General features: G+C 45.2%; 1 protein-coding gene across 3 annotated transcripts in view; it reads right to left on the reverse strand.

The window, feature by feature from the left end:
• The window catches only part of MTOR (mechanistic target of rapamycin kinase), a 254,519-nt gene that overhangs the window by 56,304 nt on the left and 184,415 nt on the right, over positions 1-13,800 (reverse strand). For all 3 annotated transcript variants that reach the window (XM_082274319.1, XM_082274318.1, XM_082274317.1), the window contains exons 35-37: positions 12,383-12,460; positions 11,267-11,374; positions 4,533-4,658 (exon numbers count right to left, since the gene is read on the reverse strand). In XM_082274319.1, coding sequence (XP_082130445.1) covers positions 4,533-4,658; positions 11,267-11,374; positions 12,383-12,460 — 312 coding nt within the window. The remainder of the gene's footprint in view (positions 1-4,532; positions 4,659-11,266; positions 11,375-12,382; positions 12,461-13,800) is intronic.

Below are 13,800 nucleotides of genomic sequence, written 5' to 3' on the forward strand. Positions count from 1 at the left end.
AGTTCATACAAGGATCCGCAATAATATGAGCCAATGTTTTATAAATTTGTGACTAATGTCTCACTGCATGTATTGACGGCTATAATAAAAATAAAGTGTTATAGAGACTTAAAACAGCATTTCCTGCGCAGGGCACACCCTGGGCATCTATACGATGATCCATGACGTAAGTGTCTGCTGCCAATTTCACATCTACATCCTCCCAACATAAAACGGATCAAACATGTCACCCGAGATCACGCCTGAAAATGCTGACAATTTAACTCAAATCGTTCACATTAACACATGCTTTAGATTTGAAATGAGGGAAAAGACAAACTCCTTGGTGATTCTATTAAAAGGTAAATTGCAGGCTTTTTAAATCCTAATTTACTCTAAGTGTCCATTCACACTACCGCGACTTGTCAGGCGACTTGTCAGCTTGACAAGTCGCAGTTCATTGTGTGCTACAGGAATCGTTTCTAATAGGAGCGACACAAGTCGCTCCGACTTAGAAAAAGGGTCCTGCACTACTTCGGGGCGACCTGGAGCGACTTGCAAAGACATTCATTTTATGAAGTCCGTGCAAGTCACGCCGAAGTCGCGGTGCACGCGACTTCACAGGTCGCCCCCAAAGTCGTGCCGCGTTAGTGTGAACCGGCACTAAGGGAAAGTCTTCTTGCAGGTCTTTATAGATAGCCAGATTTAAAATTAGCAGAACGAGTTCCTGGTTTGCTCGTGGCAACATTTGGGATTCTGGTCACTTTTTCAGGGTAGATTCAGAAATGACAAATTCCTATGGATCCAATAAGCAGTGTAGACGCTTTTCTTGGCCTTTGTTAAAAACCCTTTGAAAAAAAAAAATGCATGCACATTTTTTACAGGTAAAAATAAATAAATAAAAATGTGCATTTATTATTTTTTTTCGAAGGAGCCTGCAGAGCATTGCACCTGCGAATAGTAGATTGTGGGTGCAATCTCAGGCTCCTGTGGAATGTCAGGATAGCGGCCTACCCATATCTCATATGGGTAGGCAGTTATCTGAGAGCAGGAAGATTAATGGACTACTATAGCACTCACCCCCATCATAGCTCAATGAGAACTAAAAGCCGTCAGCCACAATATCATGTCTGTATACAGTTTTCTTTGCTAGCTGAAGGACCAGCATTATCTAGCTCTTTCCTCTTCAGCCTGGCTCTGCCTGACCAGATTTGTTCATTCATTGGATTTCAGTTCCTTTAATTACAGATGCTCAGCATTGTATGTGGGCATTACCTAGAGTGGTCTGCATTCATATGCAGTCTACCTAGGAATGACTTCAGACTGACATCCACTCATCAAGGCATATTGATGTTTGCACAACTCTTCCCAAGAGTCAGTCTGCTGCTTACATTAGGGCTGAGGATGCTTTAGAGAAGTATTGGTGGGTGCTGTGATATTATCAGGAGGCGATATGCTGCACCCTGCTGCCCTCTCCCATCAGTCATGATCTGCCTGCATTGCAAGAGATGCATAGACACCCAGTAATTAATTCACTGGGTCTAAAATTAGGTATGTATTTAAAAAAAAAAAAAGATTCTACTTTTTAATGTCATTAGCACCTTAAAATTCTGTCTGATCAAATGATCAGATATACAGTGCATCCAGAAAGTATTCACAGTGCTTCACTTTTTCCACATTTTAGGTTACAGCCTTATTCCAAAATTGGAAATAATTTTTTTTCCCTCAAAATTCTACAAACCATACCCCATAATGACGCGAAAGAAGTTTATTTAAAACCTTAATGTATTAAAAATAAAAAACTAAAACATCCTATGTACATAAGTATACACAGCCTTTGCTATGACACTCAAAATTGAGTTCAGGTGCATCCTATTTACACTTATTATCCTGGAGAGGTTTCTACAACTTGGGAGTCCACCTGTAGTAAATTCAGTTGATTGGACATGATTTGGAAAGGCCCACACCTGTCTATATAAGGTCCCACAGTTAACAGTGCATGTTAGAGCACAAACCAAGCCATTAAGTCCAAGGAATTGTTTGTAGACCTCAGAGACAGGATTGTATCGAGACACAGATCAGGGGAAGGGTACAGAACAATTTCTGCAGCATCTAAGGTCCCAATAAGCACAGTGGCCTCCATCACTTGTAAATAGAAGAAATTTGAAACCACCAGGACTCTTCCTAGAGTGGGCCGTCTGGCCAAACTGAGCAATCAGGGATGAAGAGCGTTAGTCAGGAAGATGACCAAGAATCCGATGGTAACTCTGACAGAGCTCCAGCATTTCTCTGTGGAGAGAGAAAAGCCTTGCAGAAGAACAACTATCTCTGCAGCACTCCCCAATCAGGCGTGTATGGTAGAGTGACCAGACGGAAGCCACTCCTCAGTAAAAGGCGCATGACAGCCCACCTGGAGTTTGCCAAAAGGCACCTGAAGGACTCTCCGATCATGAGAAATAAAACACTATGGTCTGATGAAACAAAGATTAAACTCTTTGGCCTGAATGGCAAGTGTCATGTCAGGAGGAAACCAGGCACTGCTCATCACCTAACCAATACCATCCCTACAGTGAAGAATGGTGGTGGCAGCATCATGCTGTGGGGATGCTTTTTAGTGGCAGGAACTGGGAGACTAGTCAGGATTGAGGTAAAGATGAATATAGCAATGTAAAGAGGCATCCTTGATGAAAACCTGTTCCAGAGCCCTCTGGACCTCAGACTGGGGCGATGGTTCATCTTCCAACAGGACAATGACCTTAAGCACACAGCCAAGATAACAAAGGAGTGGCTACGGGACAACTCTGTGAATGTCGAGTAGCCCAGCCAGAGCCCAGACTTGAACCCGATTAACCACCTGAACTGAAAATGGCTGTGCACCGACACTCCCCATCCAACCTGAGGGAGCTTGAGAGGTCCTGCAAAAAAGAATGGGAGAAACTGCCCAAAAATAGGTGTGCCAAGCTTGTAGCATCATACTCAAAAAGACAACAACAAAGTATTGAGCAAAGGCTGTGAATACTTATGTACATGGGGAATTTATATTTTTAATAAATTTGTAAAGATTTTAAACAAACTTCTTTCATGTCATTATGGGGTATTGTTTGTAGAATACCCCATTTAATCCATTTTGGAATAAGGCTGTAACATAACAAAATGTGGAAAAAGTGAAACGCTATGAATACTTTCCAGATGTACTGTAGGCTCCAAAGTACTGCATAACCTAACCTCAGAGCAGCTGCCAAAGCAGATAGTGTTTAAAGGGGAACTAAAGGCGAAAATACTTACCTTAATTCCAACAGTCTGACGTTCACAAAGTCCCTTGCCGACATCTTGTCCCCGGTTCTTCCAGGAGCTGGTCCTCAGCCGTTTCGATTGTCCAGTGCGTGAGTGCAGTCATCCTGGCACACTGTGCATGCACAGCTCAGTGTACATTCCTTAAAGCGGTTGTAAACCCTAGAAACAAAAAAACAAAAAAAAAAAAAAACCTGCAAGACAAAGGCCCCGACACGGACCCCCGGACATCGCTGCGGGCGCTGCCATGATCCCTCGCCGTCTCTTCCGGGTTCGGCGGCTCCGGCGCGGTGATTGGCCGGAAGAGACGGCTCCGGCGCGATGATTGGCCGGAGCCGCGATGACGTCACTCCCGCGCATGCGCGGGGGAGTAATTTTTCCGGCAAGCTCCCGGCAAGATAATTGAAGGTCCCCCCGGACCTTCAGAGCGCATGCGCCGCTCACGCGAGCGGCTGCATGCACTGTAAATATCTCCTAAACCATGCCGGTTTAGGAGATATTATTTGTACCTACAGGTAAGCCTTATTATAGGCTTACCTGTAGGTAAAAGTGTCAAAAAGCGGGATACTACCGCTTTAAGGGATCAGGCAGGCAGGTATATTTTAATGCAAGAGAGACATTGCACGTTTTTTCCAAAATAAAAAGCCCGCCTGTTCGCAATTTTTTACAGTAATATTTGCTTGAAGTGATAAATATCAAAAATCTGAAAAATTTCCCAGATGTCCCAGAGCTAGGAACAAAAAAGTAGTCTGCCATGACCGCCAAGCAGCTTGATATACGTTCAAAGTCACCTACACAGAACAAGCATGCATGTATGCAGTTTTGACTTCACTGTCTGCGTGCTTGTGGCAGTAAGTGACTCAGAAAAAGTATGGAAGCCGGAGACGGACAAATACCCAGCATTTGCACAAGGAGGTCAGCAATGGCAGCCCAAATACGTCTATCATGACCAGCTTCCTATGAAAAGAGATGGTACCTGCATACCTAACCTGATCGCTTCCTTTACAGCATTTTATGCGCTCTCTGACAAGTGCACTTTAAGAGGTAAAATCTGTGGAGTGTTTTATACCACCGACATAAACGGCGCTGATTGACAAGATGCCTGTACCACTCAATGCACAGAGGGAGTGTGGCAAGTTGAAGTTTTCTTATTTTTTAACATAGGAATGGACCCGTGTAATGACACGTTTGTGGGTAGTGTTGAGTGACAGATGTAATAACAGACTGATGATACTCTGCAGTTTATCAGAATGAGCGCTCACCAGACGTCCGCTCTTGCTGCACAGGCTGGCGTACTTCAACCACGTCCTCATGTCCTCATGGGGGCCGACCACCAGGGACTGGACCATCAGGATCTTCTGCCAGTCTTCCACAATTCTCTGACAGCCCTGTACCAGAAACACACAGAATCATTGTATCGTGGAACTGATAGACATGCTTTGTTCCAATTCTCTAAACAAAATACATTGTGGAACAATCCTCTAGTAAACTGGGAAGGGGAAAAAAAAAAAAAGATTGCACAGAACTTGTAAAGGACAGGGGGAGGGGGTGGTCATAATGAACTTAAAGTGATATTAAAGACCGTAACCATTTTAAGGAAAATAAAACAACAAAAAAAAACAAAGATGCATGCTATATTTATCTGCTCTGTGCAGTGGTTTTGAACAGAGCAGCCCTGATCCTCATCTTCTGGGGTCCCCCACCGGTGCTCCTGGCCCCTCCCTTCTGCTGAGTGTTCCCAGAGCAGGGAGCTTGCAAAGGGGGCACCCAAGCAGATGAGCTCCTGAGCCGATGCTCTGAGTGTCCAATCACACACATAGTTGGACCCGTGAACACACATAGCTCAGGCTCCACCCCCTTCTCTCTCTGCATTGGCTCACTGGCTGTGATTGACAGCAGCCAATGGCTCCCGCTGCGGTCTTAGCCAATGAGGAGCCAGAGACCCGGGAGAGCCAAGGCTCCAGTACACATGCACAGAGGTGGTTTTTACCTTCATGCATAAAATGCATGAAGGTAAAAAACCTTAAGCCGTTCAAACCACTTTAGAGAATTGTTGGTCCTGACAAGAATATACAGAAAGTCTGCAATAACAAGCAAATCATTCCAAGAAAACGACTTTCATGTTCCAGAGCCACGTTGTTCATTAAATAGACGCTTTTACCCTTTAAGGTAAAGTGCCGTAAGAGGCACTGCTAAATGGTGAATGGCAGTGGGTGGGTCTAGCTCTAGAAAAGGGTGAGGCTCAGCTCCCAATTCAAACTAAAGCTCAGGCCTATCAATGAGCTGTACAGCTCCAATGACAACTTGAAGTAGTAAAAAAAAAAACAAAAAAACGTATTTCCAGGAATATTCTGGTGACTGCTGTTAAACCAGATTATTAATTATATAAATTAAATACATGTGACGTGCTCACCCTAAAGTTAACCTGTGCTTTTTCTCATACAGGGCAAAGCAACAGGTTCACTTTCATTCCCTCTCCCAGCACCACATACTTACCTTTCATTCACTACACCACCGCTATGCTGTTCACTTCCTGTGAGGTAAAAGAATCACCCTGTGCAAGCTTCAGGCGGCTCAAGTCCGAGCATACAAATTATTACACACCCATGTGACAGTACTGATGTTTGGTGAATAGTTCAGCACTGTCCCATGGAATGAATCATTTGCTCCAACGACTGAAAAGACTGGTGAGGCAGCTGAGGAAAGCCGAGTGTGCTGCTAGGGGCAAAGAAAATCTGTTGCTTTACTATGCATTGGACAAGCACAGTTTTGCTTTACAATGAAGTCCAGGGACCAAAGATACTGGTAATCATTAATATACAGAGTTTGCCTTGCCTGCCCTGTATGGTAATAAGCAGGGAAGCCACTTATGTTCACTTATGGGTGGAAGAGACATCAGAGAAGGCATCACATTAGTGTGGTGTGATTCACTGGCAGGCCAAACTGGACGGGTCCAGGGGGAGGGAAAGCGACATGATGTGTACAGAACTGTAGGCTCACCACCTATTTTACTATGTAGCAAATCAGAGGAACAGGTGCTAATAAGGCAGGCCATAGATTATGCGATTTTCTTTCCTGCAACCTTAGGTTGCAGGAAAGAAAATTGATGGATTCCCCCATCAACAGTCAGTGTTGATCGGGAAATCCCTTCCGTGGAGCTATTATGTTTTCTTGGTGGGGCAGCTGTCCTTTCCGGCAGAACACAATGATTATTGTAAGCGTCTATAGCTGCTGGCAATAATCACATGCCGAATAAATCCGACATGCTGGTTGTACCCAAGTCGATTAATGGATCGACTTGGGTACATTCACCCTGCCAAAAAATGATCCAAATTTCGGCTGGCTAAGCATGGACCGGCCGAGATTTGAACCATTTATGGCTGGCTTAACAGTCTGTTCAATGCTTTACCTATACCTGTTACAGCCGTGTATCCAGAGTGTCCCTTTAACATGCCCTGCCAACTGTTCATCCATTTGGACCAGGTTACAGCAAATAACGGAATTTTTGTAAAATCTTACCTGTAAAATTCCTTTCTCTGAGTCCTCCGACAGTCGCCGCCTCTTCATATTCGTCACATATGGGGGTATTAGACTTTGCTCCGAAGGAGTAGCTAGGCAACAGAATATGTTAACAATAAAGCTTTAACATATCCCACCCTCAAGGGGTGGTCCCCTCAGTCAATACCCTCCTACTTCCTGCAACCATATCTCAGTTTTAGTGGAATAGCAGTAAAGTATACATTCAAACCCCAAAAGAGGGGCGGGGGCGGCGACTGTCGGAGGACTCAGAGAAAGGAATTTTACAGGTAAGATTTTACAAAAATTCCGTTTTCTCTTACGTCCTCCGACAGTCGCCGCCTCTTCATATTCGTCACATATGGGGACGTCCCAAAGCAGTGCAAACATGAGGGGTGGGAAACGCATCCGCGCCGAAAGGCAACGCAGTCTCCACATCAAAGAAAGGAACCTTACCAAAGGAAGGAAACCAGCTGGGCAACAGCAAAAATAAGTGCTCAACAGGAGCAACAACCCAGGAAAAGACAAAAAAACCAGGGGATACAAAAAAACTATCCCAACAGCCAGGAGTCCCCAATAAGGGACCCTATGGAACAGCCGCACTAAGAACCTTGCGGCCAAAGGAAGCATCCGCCGATGCCTGAACATCTACTTTGTAGAATTTTGTGAAAGTGTGTACGGTCGACCAAGTCGCCGCCTTACACACCTGGGCTACAGAAGCCCCATGACGGCAGGCCCAAGACGTACTCAGTGATCTAGTAGAGTGCGCCTTCACAGGCACAGGGGGAACCTTCCCCCCTCACATGGCGTGGGGAACCCGCACAGGCGAACAAGCCGCTGCACATGAGGCAGGGAGAGTCGCAAGTCAAGACGCACACAATGGCGGTTCAGAAACCGCACAGCGTCCGGTGAGGTAGCCACCTCACCAATCATCCCTGCACCGAACAGGGATGGGTCGTTCACTGTGCCAGGAGCGATACCTGGCTGAACGCTCGATGGCAGACTGGGAAGCCACTGACCCACGACCTGCGACCAGGGGGATCAGCCCGAGACCCAGTCCGCATGATCCTCTTCGTCCGAAGAACTAACTAATGCTGACAAAAATAACAGCTAAGTAAAGGCAGAGAGAAAACTCAAACAAAATATCAAAAAGAAGAAAGAGTCTGGGACAAAAAGTCCCAGCACAGAGAGAGCCAGCCACTCCTGACAAGCTAGACATTAAAACTGAGATATGGTTGCAGGAAGTAGGAGGGTATTGACTGAGGGGACCACCCCTTGAGGGTGGGATATGTTAAAGCTTTATTGTTAACATATTCTGTTGCCTAGCTACTCCTTCGGAGCAAAGTCTAATACCCCCATATGTGACGAATATGAAGAGGCGGCGACTGTCGGAGGACGTAAGAGAAAAAAGAAATTATACAAAATAAAGAATCATTCTATAAGCCTGACACCCTGTGTGCTGTGGTCCTTCCTAGTAGCCCCTACTCCACTACAGCTCTGCAGGGACTCAGTAGTGATGTAGTGGGCAGTGGAGAAACCACAGGGCTGCAGTGGGGAACGCAGGCATCTGACATACCCAAATGTGTAGAATGCTGAGGATTACATGGCCGTGCGTAGGTTTGCAAGTGAGTAAAGGTCAGATTCACCAATGGAGAGACTGGCAAGTAATCGGTTTCTTTTTATTTTTAGCAACAGAGTAATTTTAAAGAAAATAAAGTATAAAAATAAAAGATTAAAAATAATAAAAAAAAAAGGCCGAAAAAGAAAACTGGATTTTTTTTCCCAGCAAGTTATTTTTAAGCAGCACCCTCTTTAATATTAGGAACACGTAAATACGAAGGAGAGATTAAAGAAAGTTGACGCCAAAGTGGCTTCAATAGGTGTTGAATGACGCGGATTCTGTACAGCTCTTCATATGGGTGATCATAGTAATACCACGGCTTCCAGGCAGACACTGCCGGAAGGCACTGGCAGTTGCCTGCGTTTCCCCTGGCTGGGCTTGGTTTGTGCATTTCCCAGATGTTAATGTTTGCAGGACACTTGGCCAGGAAGACAGCCACTGGCTGCGAACGCTCTTCCCCTCCAGCACAAACCGTCTGCACAGAGGATGAGCATTACCTTGTGCCCAGTCTGACTGTGCGGCCAATGTGCCAGCACGCGTCCCGACTATCTGGCTACTGAAAGTGAGAAATACCTGCTCCCCCCACTACCTCCACACCTAATAAAAGACTAAAGCAGACGCTACACCGCGTAACAGAAATGCAACTGAAAAAAAAAAAAGAAGAAAAAACACAAACCGTAAGGAATGTCCTTCGCGATGAAAGACTTGTAAACAGCGGTATTAATAGAAGCCTTGATCCCTATTCCCTTCACGCCTTCAGGCTCTAAAATATAAGTTCCCTAACTGGTTTCCATCCTGCCATAAAAACCCTTCTGCCCATCCGCTGCCAGACTGTAAAGTGCCCAACAAATTTTTCCCTCTGAAGATATGATTGTAATATTCTGGAGTTGTATAGGGTGAGGCGCAAACAGGTGAACAAAACTTAGATTGTACAAACTTCCCTGAAAATTTGGAAATGTCTCTGTCTGGGGGAAAAAGAGGGCTTTGAAAACGCTGGCTTTTAAAAAGTGTACCTGTATTAAGCTGACATAAAGTAAAGGTATAGGCAAGTATGGTAAAAAGCACAGTGCTTTGAATTAAATCTACTGCCTTTACCCTAAATAACCCAAGTATACTATATGGCGAAAAGATTGTAGACACCTGACCATGCCCATCTACACGAAGTTAGAGTTCCTGTGTTTCCAGTGAGGGGTACTGTTGATCCCATGGCATACACATGGATGCGGCTCACAGCAGGGGTCCAGTGCGTCCCTGTTTTCCGATTCAGAGATGAATCTGGCCCGAATGTTTGCCTGAATTCGGACCTGAAACGGAGCCAAAGACGCACACGACTCCTATGCAATCCTCTCCGCAGCCGTCCCGGAGATGTGTGAATCGGCTCCATTGAGAGCTGGTTACACACTCCTGTCATGCGAATTGGCACTAGTGTGAACCCAGCCTTAGACGTTTGCGCTCTTCTAACTTTGTAGTAACTATTTTGGAAAGGTTCTTTCCTGCTCCAGCAGGCCTGTGTCCCTGTGCACAAAGCCAGCTCCATGAGTTTAGGGTGGAGGAACCTGCCTTGCAGAGCTCTGATCTTAGCCCTAATGTAAAAGGTGGGTAAGCAGCACCATGAATATATTGGAAACTCCAACTGGTTGGAGAACAGAAATAAATAAAAAAAATCCCATAACACAAAACATAGCAAGCATGTTTCAGGGAATTGGGGTGCCATCGTTCTTCGTGTGATGTTATATTTATGAATACTGTTATTTATCAGTGTGCCGTAGTATCTGTTGCCACCCATGTAGGCAAACATGGTATAAAGAAGACAATTTTAATCTCACTCCTATATATACACCAATCAGCCATAACATTATGATCACTGCCATTTAATGAGAATTCAATTGATTATCTTGTTACAATGGTTTTTGAAGGTGGGTGGGATAGATTAGGGAGCAAGTGATGACAATGTTTTAAAAGCAAAAGATTTTTCCAAGCAGAAGGATTTGAGCGAATTTGACAAGATCCAAATTTTAATGGCTGGATGACTGGGTCAGAACATCTCCAAAACTGCCGCTCGTGTGGTATGTTCCCAGTCTGCAGTGAAACAGACCGTCCAAAAGCAGACCAAGAAATGCGATCTAGGGAACCAGCGACCGGGTCACGGGCTGCCAAGGCTCACTGATGCACATGGGGAGTGAATGCTGGCCCATGTAGTCCAATACAATAGAAGAGCAACTGTAGCTCAAATTGTTGAAAAAGCTAATGCTGTTTCAGTAGAAAGGTGTCAGAACACACAGTGCATCGTAGTTTGTTGTGTATAGGGCTGTGTAGCTTCAAACCAGTCAGGGTACCCACACTGACCAGTATCCACAGCTAAAAGTGCCTACAGTGGGCAAAGGAGTCTCAGGACTGGACCATAGAGCAATGGCAAGAGGGTGGCCTGGTCTGATGAATTCAAGAATGGTTTGAGGAACACAAGTTTGAGGTGTTGATTGCAAATTCCCCAGATCTCAATCCAATTGAGCAGCTGTGGGATGTGCTGGGAAAACAAGTTTGATTCATGGAGGCCCTCACCTTGCAGCTTACAGGATCTGCTACTGACAGCTTAGTGCCAGATACCACAGGGCATCTTCAGAGGTCTAGTGGAGTCGATGGTCATAATGTTATGGCGAGAGAGGGCGAGAGAGAATTGCACAAGGTTTAACATTTTTTTTTATCTCAATCCATTGTATACAGGACCCATACTGGCTATGGCAGGAGAACAGAACAGGAGGAAAAACATTGTTCTGGGGGAATATTGTATATAAGGAAACCTGCTTTTTCTTTGCTTTTGACCAAACAATGATAAACAACGTGTACAACCACACCGCTCACCTGTAACCGATCCCACCAGGTCTGACGAATAATTTCCCTTCGCTCTGGCACCAGTTTATACTGAATCACTTCCTCCAGCTCGGACAGCATCTGGCAGGTGACCATTGCCTGAAAAGAGAGGGAATCACTCATCATTCCACAAGAGTAATCTACACAACTAGCAGCCAACCAACTAGAGTTTTTTCAGTGGGTTACATAGTTACATAGTAGGTGAGGTTGAATAAAGACAATAGTCCATCCAGTTCAACCTGTGTAGGTGTGTGTGGCTGTAATCATCTCACATACCCCTGAATGTTCTGATCCTTGAGATGTATGTCTAGTAGTCTTTTGAAAGCCACCATACTACCTGCAGAAACCACCTCTTGTGGTAGAGAATTCCACAATCTTGTAGCCCTAACAATAAAGAACCCCCCACGTTGCCTGAGGTTAAAACGCTTCTCCTCTAATCGCATTGTATGCCCCTGAGTCCTCATGCAATCCCTTCGACTGAATAGCTTTTTTTCTAAGCCTAGATCCCCATTGAGATATTTAAAAATTGCTATCATGTCCCCCCTCAGGCGTCTCTTCTCCAGGGAGAATAAATCAAGCGATTGCAGACGCTCCTCATAATTAAGGTCCTCCAATCCCCTAATTAGTTTAGTTGCCCTTCTCTGGACCCTCTCCAGCTCCAACACATCCCTCCTGAGGACTGGCGACCAGAACTGGACAGAATACTCCAGATGCGGTCGGACCAGAGTTTTATAAAGTGTAAGGATTATAGTCTTATCTCTGGAATACATCCCTTTCTTTATGCATGCTAATATTCTGCTAGCCTTGGCAGCTGCCGCTTGACATTGCATGCTGTTGCCTAGTCTATCATCAACCAAGACTCCCAGATCCTTCACCATTTTTGATTCCCCCAAGGGTTCCCCTCCTAACGTGTATTGTGCTTTTATGTTTCTAGTCCCCAAGTGCAAAACCTTACACTTCTCCACGTTAAACCTCTCCACGTTAGAAAATGAAAGGAGGCATCTGATAGGTGGGCAAGGGCAACACTGCAAGTTTCTCTTTCAAACGCTTCCATGAAGGGGCTTGGTACAGACAATCTCATAAAAAGTTAATAGGTGCAATAGTTACCCCATAGGCTCGGCTGTAGCTCTCTCCAGCCATGGCTGTCAGTTCTGCATCCAGCATGTCTCTGGCTTTGTCAATACACTGCAATAATAAAAAAAAAAAATAAGTGATCATTAAAATTGATGCTTCAAGCCAGACTCTAGCCAAAACTAAACAAAAAAAATAATAGGATTTTTGACTTACTGTAAAATCTATTTCTCTGATGTTCATTGAGGACACCGCTCCTGATCTTCTTAACCATTGGGTTATACTGCCTCCTACAGGAAGATACTAGGCAGAAAGGAATTCTGGCTACACCCATGGGCAGTCCCAGGGGGTATACTCCCTCTCTCTGCTATAGCCACACAGTTTTGTTACAAGCAGTGTCAGGAGAATTATAACTCCACAGAGGGGCGAATGCTGTGTCCATCAAAGAACATCAGGGAAATGGATTTTGCGGTAAGTCAATTGACGGACACAGCTCCTGGTATTTATAACCATTGGGATGTCCCAAAGCAGTGTTAAACATGAGGAGTAGGAGCAGTGAAAAAGAAATTCCTAAACATTAGCCAACCAGGTGAACAGGAGGCGCTCAATAAAAAACTGGATCTTAGTTGAAAAAAATAATAGAACCTCAAAGATTACCAGGTCCTCTAAACAGCAGCCTGAAAAACCTTGCGGCCAAAGGAAGCAGATGCCAACACATCCACTTTATAGAACTTTGTATGCACCGATGACCAGGTGGACGCCTTACAAACCTGCCTCACTGACGCCTGATGACGGAAGGCCCAAGGGGCACTGAGCGCCCAAGTACAGTGCGCCTTGACAGGGAAAGGAGAAACCAGACTCCTGATGGAATATAAGCCTAAATCACTGTCTGTCTGATCCATCTGGAAATGGTCGAAGAAGGAAGCGGACAACCCTTTCCAAGGCCCATCTGTGAGCACAAAATAGTGAGTCTGACTTCCTAAAAGACTCCGTAACTGCCAGGTACAACCTAAGTGCACGGACCACATTCAAGGCAATTTCCTTTGGATGTTTTGGCCTGGGACACAGGGAAGGCAGCACAATGTCTTCGTTCAAATGAAAATCAGAGACAACCTTTGGAAAGAACGAAGGACAGGGACGAAGAACCACCTTATTTCTGAACCACCAAATAAGGTGAACGTCAGGATAAGTCTGCCAATTCAGACACCCTGTGCGCAAAGCTGATAGCCACCAAAAGGGCCACCTTCTGGGACAGCGTAAGCAGGGGACTCTCCCGAAGATTCTCAAAAGGCGGCATCTAGAGGACTGAGCACCAAATTGAGGTCCCAAGACGGCAATGAAGACCGCACTGGAGGAACCAAATGTCGGACACCGTAAAGAAAGGTACGCACCAGGGAGTGTGTGGCCAAGGACCGTTGAAGGAAGACAGCTGAGGCCGACATCTGACCTTTAAT

Source organism: Pelophylax lessonae, assembly GCF_965119305.1.
Source record: "Pelophylax lessonae genome assembly, chromosome: 12".
NCBI classification, from domain to species: domain Eukaryota; kingdom Metazoa; phylum Chordata; class Amphibia; order Anura; family Ranidae; genus Pelophylax; species Pelophylax lessonae.